The 8,414-nt window shown below is 40.2% G+C and overlaps 1 protein-coding gene across 5 annotated transcripts in view; it reads right to left on the reverse strand.

Annotated features, from left to right (window-relative positions):
• Positions 1–205: 205 nt before the first annotated feature.
• Positions 206–8,414, reverse strand: part of LOC111243622 (uncharacterized) — a 12,065-nt gene continuing 3,856 nt past the window's right edge. For 2 of the 5 annotated variants that reach the window (XM_086978953.1, XM_022789434.2), the window contains exons 2-9: positions 8,117–8,354; positions 7,370–7,544; positions 4,376–4,545; positions 3,852–3,987; positions 3,336–3,544; positions 3,082–3,197; positions 2,830–2,955; positions 206–2,543 (exon numbers count right to left, since the gene is read on the reverse strand). In XM_086978953.1, coding sequence (XP_086835079.1) covers positions 1,118–2,543; positions 2,830–2,955; positions 3,082–3,197; positions 3,336–3,544; positions 3,852–3,987; positions 4,376–4,545; positions 7,370–7,544; positions 8,117–8,299 — 2,541 coding nt within the window. In that variant the 5' untranslated portion in view covers positions 8,300–8,354 and the 3' untranslated portion in view covers positions 206–1,117. The remainder of the gene's footprint in view (positions 2,544–2,829; positions 2,956–3,081; positions 3,198–3,335; positions 3,545–3,851; positions 3,988–4,375; positions 4,546–7,369; positions 7,545–8,116; positions 8,355–8,414) is intronic. The other 3 variants (XM_086978954.1, XM_022789435.2, XM_086978956.1) reach the window with 2 other exon arrangements.

Consider the following 8,414-nt stretch of genomic DNA (forward strand, 5'->3'; position numbering starts at 1 on the left):
GGCCGCTAAATTTATATATATATATATATATATATATATATATATAGAATTGTGAAAATTTGTGAAAACTAATGTTCGCGAGCGAATTCAAGCACGTTTGTAACAAGATGGTCTAAGCTCTTATCGAGTTGTAATAAAGCTCAACTGAGATTTGGTTAATTCAGTGCCATTAAATACTAGCACACTGTCTTAAAATACGATCACGTATAGACTGAAAGGCTTTAATACTTATTTTCTTCATTTCAATGAGTTAAGTAGTATGCGTAGTTATTAGCAGGGCTTTAATCAGCCCTAATCTAAGCAAATTTATGCACGTTTATGTACAGAGGTATATTCATTTGACGCGATCTTCTATTAGACAGTTTTGACGAATGAAACCTTCAAGTAAAAAAGTAAGCTATTTTTTTGCGTGACAACCAAGATCGTTTTACAGTAATCATGGCTCAACAATATGCGTAATCTACGCAACACGCTTGAAATTAAATATCCGTAACTTAGTAACAATATAATTTTAATGTGAGTTATATGCCAATATATGTATTTCAGCAAGGACACTAAAGAAATGAAAAAAATTATAATAACATTTTTCAATTAGTGTTTCAAAACGTTATAATTTAAGGGTGTGCGCAAGCGAAAAACAATTCCGATGACTCATATATACACACAATATTGTATCCCTTGAACTGATGAAGCCAAGCACGCTCATCAGGAGTAACAGTCGAACACAAACCCCACAAACTTGCTCTGAAACTCGCCCTTGTAGTTTTGACTTCGGTGATGAATTCATCATTGAAAGGCATCAAGCCTATTATTTCATACTGCGATTTTTCTATACATGCCAATCTGTAGACCAACTTTGGCGACTTAGACTGGACCGGGGTATTTACATAATTATTAAAGTAGTTACAAAATTATAGCGTGCAATGGCAGTGTACACGCTGGGAACTCGCGCGTAGTTAATTCTTCTAATAGTTGTATTTATACTATACTTGTAAACAATCAAATCGGAGATAGGGGTTTGCCTTACTTCTTGTTCTGACACAAACACGGCACACTATACGGATACCTATCTCTAAGTTACCCCCACATGCTATAGTACGTCCAAAAGTAATCCGAATCACATCATAGCGTGAAGTTGCATAGCATCAGAACCGGGTACGCCCACAATATGGGTTCCACTAGGTCGATCTTTCGTTGCCGCATCTATCTGTGCCCCACCAACGATAATCGGAGATGTCTCATCTGTTGCTCCACTCGAGCTCGTGTGATAGTCCATAGGCTGTCCAACCAGTCCCATTGGCCCCATTTGCCCGCCCACAGATCCTGTTGTTGTCGATGCGCCGGCAACAATTTCGCCAACCATATGCACCGGTATTGTCGCCTCAGAAGTCATAACAACGCGATCGTGTACATTAACTGCTGTTGGTAGACTAGCGTGCGCTCCCAAATCGTCTTGACTCCGGTTTGCTCTGTCAGCGGTGTTGTTGTGATTACTCGCTGTAACCATTGTCACACTGGCAACATTTGTCGGAACGGACAGGCCTGTATTCAAAGACCCACCTGGGACGACAACAGCTTCAGGCCCGACGACTGTGCTGGGATGATGGATCACTGAACTGCTAGAGACAATGGCCTGCCCTAACACATTATGCGTAGCTCCTGTCTGGCCTGTATGCACATCAGGAGCAACACTCAAGTGAAGCTGTGGGTGTTGAATATGCTGTTGTTGTTGTTGTTGGGGCTGGTCCGAAGGATGATGATGTTGATGGGTGCCAGAGTTTCCAGTATCATTTACGGTCACGGTTGACCCATGCCTAATTGCGACGTTAGAGGGAGCGTGATAGTGCACAGGGGAATTATCAGGCACCTGACGCGGACCGGCTATTGTTGAAGTTGTTACTGTTGTGGCTGCGACTACATGCCCTTGAACATTCGGTCGAGCTGTGGCACGTACTTGTGTTGCTATGGGGCTTGCTCTGCCTCGCTTAACACCAGCTGAACTGGTAGGAGTAGTTCTTCTAGCAGGTTCCTCTTCCTCTGCGTCAACGTCGTCAACATCCTCTTCATCAACTCCATCTTCTTCTTCATCGTCAATCGCTTCCTCGTCATTGTCGTCATGATCAGCAGCAACAGGAACAATTGTTCTAGAGCTAGAACTGGCCGCATCCACCCTAGCTCCCTGATGGACAACTTCCTCGCTTTCCATCTCCTCCTCAGGATGATGGCCCTCCTCATCGATTGCTAGTTGCTCCAAATTTCCAGCTGAAACCCTCATTCTCCTGTCAACGCTAGGGCTAATCCCAATCAACCCGGCCCTCGTTCCTTGTGCCGACGCTCGATTAACTAAGGGACATCCAGCGCTTTCTTCCTGCTGGTTCTCAGCATGTACGGCAACTCCAGTGGGTCCAGCGTCGACTTTGGAGACGACATCATCGCTATCGCCGGCCGCGTCCTTAAATATCTCTAAGCTCATCACCAATGGCTGCTGTTTTTGGCCCTTTTCTCCACTGTGATGAGCCTTTTTATGCTTCGTTAGTGCTGACCTATGAGAAAGACATATTTTTTAGAGAGATGTTAAATAGAATACGGACAGATTCTTGAGCCAAATTATTGAAGTCATATAAATTATTTGAGGGTCGTCTTGCTTCTCTGTGTTAATGACTTTAGTAATTAGTGTCACATAGCGTAACTAAACCTACTACAACATGTTAGAACTTAAATTGTTTGCCCCGTAAATGAATGCAGTTTATTAGGAAATTAAAATACACTAATTTATATTCTGAGTGAACGTATCTAGCAGTATTCTCTTTCACAAGTTACAAGACTTACCTGGAGGCGAACGATATCGGGTAGCGAGTACATTCATCACATCGGTGCGGACGTGATTCTATGTTTTCGTGTAGGGCAACATGCTGCTTCATTGATGCTGACTGCGCTGCCTTGTAATCACAATACCTTGTAAACGTAAAGTAACGTAAATACAACGATAATCTAATTGGATAAACAAATTGGAATAGAAGATATAGTTTGAAGTTATTCGAAAAAAAATTGGCAAATTAATTAACAAACAAAACTACATACGCGCAACCGTATGGCTTCTCATTAGTGTGTCTTCTTATGTGATTGTAAAGGGTTGCTCGATCCTTACACTGGAACTCACACTCAGTACAGCTGAAGCGACGCACATTTTGATGAACCTAAAACGTAAAGAAAATGCCTGATTGATATTATCTGGCTTCATAATTTCTCGTAATAAAATAATTATGATATAGACATGATCGACTTGTATAATAGCTGAATTTATTTCAAACATCCAATTGCATTTCTCGTTCTACCTTCTCAAAATGATCCCTTACGGCCGATGACTTCGTCGCGCGAAAGTTGCAATGGTTACATTGCAGAGAATGGACCTGCCTGCGATGTTCCTTATAGTCGCTTAGATAGTTGAACACCAAGCTACATTCGCGACAGATTCGCTTAACAGGTTTCTCATCTGCACCACGGGTGGGAGCTTGCTCGTCTAGTGAAAAAATCTTTTTGTCGCCTGCACAGAAGTTTGAAATAAACATATGTGATAAGCCGCAAACAAAGGAATCTTATATACATCTAGCCGCTTTTCACAAAAAGGGCTGAATTTCAACTGACAATAGAGTCCGATGCTTGTTAATTTGGTGTTCTACCCACCCCGTCATCGCCCATATATATGTATGTATGTGCTTTACTAGTTTTTTTTTTAAATAGTTACGCATTCTGTCCAAATTTGCAACAGCTATTTACCTGGACATAGCTTAGTCAAGCCCACTTAGCAATTTTTAATAAGCGAAAGATATTTGTACCTTATTAACGCTTACCGACTGTCGTAAGTTTAGCTCGTTTGGCGTACTCTTGCCGATTTCTTCGAGTACTATAGCCAGTCGTTGCTCCGGATGAACTCGGACGCGATTCTTCCACTAGCTCGATCACTTGAAACTCGTCATTAACATCCAACTGTAACGCAATAGTTAACACATCGGACAATGAGGCTATGGCATAAGACGTTTTCTCGTTCGCTATTACAACGTTCATCCGACTCGGTCGTTAATACGATCCTCCACGAAAATCTGTTTTATTTTTTTCAAATATTTTGTGCATTCAAATCTTCTCGATAGTTCGTACGAGGCCGAGGCAAATGTCTTATATGACTGAATCAAGTGATTTCAAACGATATGCTCAGGACTGCAATGCTGGTCTGTTGCACATAATAGCCGAAGAAGCCGTATATACTGGTAGAAATCCACTTTCTATTGCTGTCGCTTTTATTGATTAATCAGTCAATACAACTACTATAGATCGGCATTTGTTTGCCAATTTTTTTTGTTCTCGAAAGATTACCAACCGCATGCGACTCAACGTGTTCCATGTTTTGAATTTCTGCCGCAGCCCCCTGGCTCATCCTCCGTTTATTTCCAACGACATGACCTCCCTGATTAGCAGGTACTGCATCATAGGGAACCACCTCGCTCTCTTCCTCTTCGAAAACTCGTTGATCGACAACTGCAATGCCCTCTGCACTCGATTATAAGTTAACAAAATTCAAAAGTTATCAGCACTCAGATAGTTAAGTTCTATGAACTTGGAAAGGTCCCGCGCGTAAAAGAACTTTCTTTTCTAACTTTCGTTCAGTTATTATTTAGTCCTGATATACGATTGGAAAGCGCTTTTTCTGCTTTATAAGTTTACTGTAACAGTAGCGTGCTGTAAACTCATTTTAACTGGAGAAAATCCTTAAATATGAACGCTCCAAATGAAAAAAATTGATTTTTTCTACCCCACGTTTATTTGTAAAGACCAAAACGTTGCCGAAACGGGCTGGAACATTTGCTTTGCATAAGGTAATGACAGTGTCATCGAAAGGATTTCTCAAGAATGGTTTGCTGAATTTACAAAGGAAACCCGAGAGTTAAAGGATATCCCCGGTTTGATAACGATCATCGAAAGACATATTTGAGGAAAAATGGCCGTAAAACAACACGGGAATTGGCCGCGAAGGCGGGATGCAACAACACACTGTTGTTAACTATTTCAATTCCCCTGAGTTTGTACAGAATTAGAGAGCTTGGATACTTTATTCGCTTCCTGAGTCCAATAACAAATTATAGCTTCACGGTGGGTCTTGATATACCGCCCGGTTTCGAGTGTCACAGGCGAAAATGACTGAATTTTGCAGAGAACTGTTACCCGTTATGGGAAGTGATATCAGTCCGTCAACATGAACCAGCGGCCAGAATGAATGCTTCCAGGAACAAAGTCAGGGCCTAGAGTCTAACCAGATTTTTATCCGAAACAGCTTATATTCTACGGTTGGTAAAACTGCAACGGCCTGATTCACTAAGAATCGCTTTATAGAAACCGGACAATTGACCGGCATGTTTATTTAGCCTAATTGCATTGGTCAACCTGGTTATTCAAGAAAAAAGGCCGAAAAACAAGGTCAAGCCATTCTGCTCGACGATAATGCGAGACTACATATGGCAAACATAATTAAAGCTGCGCTCCTGGAATGGTATGTTTTGTTGTACCATCTGTATTCTCCGGATCCTGCGCCGACAGGTTTTTACATTTGTCGTTTACTAAACACTTATTTTTGTAGCCTTACCTTCGATTCAAAACAATAATTTAAAATGTCATTGAAAAACTTTTTGTAGGTAAAAGCCCGCTGCCTTCTGGCCAGACCGCATACTCCACATAGTGAGAACTCATAAATGGCACAGAATATATAACGTAATATCTCATTTTCACTGTCATGTTTTCTAATCGGTGCGGGAACTTTCTAACCTATTAGGATCATCTCACCGTCGACATTTTTGAAAATCCCTTGCTTTCTACAACAATAATTATCCTACCATCAAATAACAACAACTTGGGTTTGTACTAAAAATCAGAATGTGCAATATGGGAACAGCTTCTTCATGCGATTATATGATCCAAGGAAGCTTGTGTGCAAGATAACAGACATTATCTTTCATTAAGTTAGATATCGCGGACCCACTCGTGAGATACGGAACTCAGGATAGACATCACTTGTCGGTAGAATAACGCAGGACACTGCATGTCAGTGCAATAGACAAACGGCCGAAATAGTATGGCATGAAACCGGTGAAGGTTACAGAATTTATCTGATGAAGCTTTGAAACATCCTAGACAACTGTACTGAGCGTATAGGATATAAAATCCATCCCACAATAAAGCAACGACATTCTTTATTACATAATTATCTGGTTATGATCAATTAAAAGGTGATTAAACAACAAATGATACATTCTAATTAAATGACATATAGTTGACTTTGAATGAAGATGTATTTAAATGTAGATGTACCTACATTAATTTGAACAAAACGTGAATCCTGTTAGATTTTTCCAAAGATAATGAGGTCTTTCGCCTAAAAAAATGTTTACCCAAATCCTGCCGGCAAATTAATGTATTTCGCACTAGTAGTCACTCTATGATCTTCTCACCTCTCTTTGCTAATGTTTTCCCTGTGTCTCGTCACAAATGTAAAAGTAGTGCTGGAAGACTCGTCGCGCTGGTTTTTAATATTCTCTCAATTGTCGAATGTATTATTACGAGTATTATTTGCAAGTGACTGAAAAACTAGTAATCTGTTGGTGCGAGGTTTAAAGACTGTGGAGGATGCAAAAACACCTCTCACTTAAGCTCTTGCAAAACGGTTTTTGGGCTTGAAAAGACATTAACAAACGATGTGTGGTTTAATATTATCATGGGGAAGATGTGTTTCTTAACACATGGTAAGATATTGAGAGATAATGAAAAGCCAGCCACGTTTTTTTGCGCTGTTTACTTAGTTTACGGGACACTCAAGTTTCTAATTTTCATGTAAATTTTATAGGATGAGGTTGACTGAAGATTGTCCGATGATCGCGGCTCGACTTCCGATTCACGAGTTATTTGTTCTTTGACTTTCCTCAAACGTCTCTGAAACGGTCTTTCCTGAAACGTTTCAGGCAGCTCTTGGTCTCTCGACCGGGGCTAAATGCATCCTCCATTTTCAAGATGCCATTACTGAACTTAACAAACCACTATCGAGCGCTATGAGAAATCATGAGTTTCATCCCTTACAGGGCACACATGTCCCGGACCGCTTCGGCAGCTTTTTCATCTCGGCGGAAAGGAAATATGTAGTAAATGTAGAAAAAACACGTTTTTTTTCACTAGAAACACTAATTTCTCGAGTCTAACGTGGAGCTAAAATTGACTTTCCCACACAAAACCACCATTGCTTCCCATACAACGTCATAGGTGAATTAGACTTGAAAAGTGCTTTTCTTCTGGTACATACTGTGCGTTTTTCCTGATCCCATATTCTTACCTTCAGTAATTAACGACGCCTTAATTTGAAGGTAATCACAGGCCCTAGCCAACAACTCAAACTGAGTCCTGTCGACAGCCAGTTCTCCTCTATATATAAAATCTAATACTAACTCAAGCTGACCAATGTTCAGATCACGGAAGACCAAACTACATGGGCCGTATGTCGTAGCCGTCTGTAATCGCAAAAATGAATCATAGAATGATGTACCATGAAAGAAAATCACTGAATTGAAATAAGCAGGCTAAATAGTTTCTTTCTATGTTCTTATGAAAAATCCCTATGGTGTTGTACAAAAATACTATTTTTTTAATAAAAATTTTATCATGCAACAAATTGTTTCGGAAAGTAAAAAAAGATAACACAAAGTATTTTACTATACTCCGTTCTGCCTTCTAAATATCTGCATTTTATTTTTCGTTTGTAGATTATTGACAGGTTTTGGGATATATTTTTAAAAGAAATGGTAACAATTTCACCTAAAAGGTTAAAAAAGATCGAACAGCTTTTATCAGCTAACTCGGAGTCTAGGAAAGTGTAACTTTTAGCGAGTGATTGAAGACAATTTATTTTGATGGTCAAGCCATAATAAATCCAAATTAACGCAGGAAATTTATATTGCAAGCAGATCTTTTTAAAAATTTGTATTGTAGTAATGTCCCTTTTAATTTACGTGCACAAACAGTACCTAACGTCTTTTGCTCAGTCATGTCTAGCTTACTTATTTTTCACAGCCCAGAGACTTACTTTTCTCAGTAAAGCACGAAGCAATTCAGATGAAGCAGCAAGTACAAGACGATGAGCCTCTACTTCACCGTCTGGCGTAACCAGGGTTACGTCCAGAAGTTCTCCAAGATCCCGCATACCCGTGAAAGTTCTTCGCAACTCGACGGAGTGCTCCGGCCATCTCACGACCAGCATTTCACTCATCCTGCTGCAGTTGTGCGGCACCGCTAAGTGAAAATGGTCTCAGCCCTGCGCACGCCTCTCATTGCAAAAAGAAAAATTATTGATATATATATATATATATCAACTTAAACGCATT

This window comes from Varroa destructor, unplaced genomic scaffold, assembly GCF_002443255.2.
Source record: "Varroa destructor unplaced genomic scaffold, Vdes_3.0 BEIS01000002.1, whole genome shotgun sequence".
NCBI lineage: Eukaryota > Metazoa > Arthropoda > Arachnida > Mesostigmata > Varroidae > Varroa > Varroa destructor.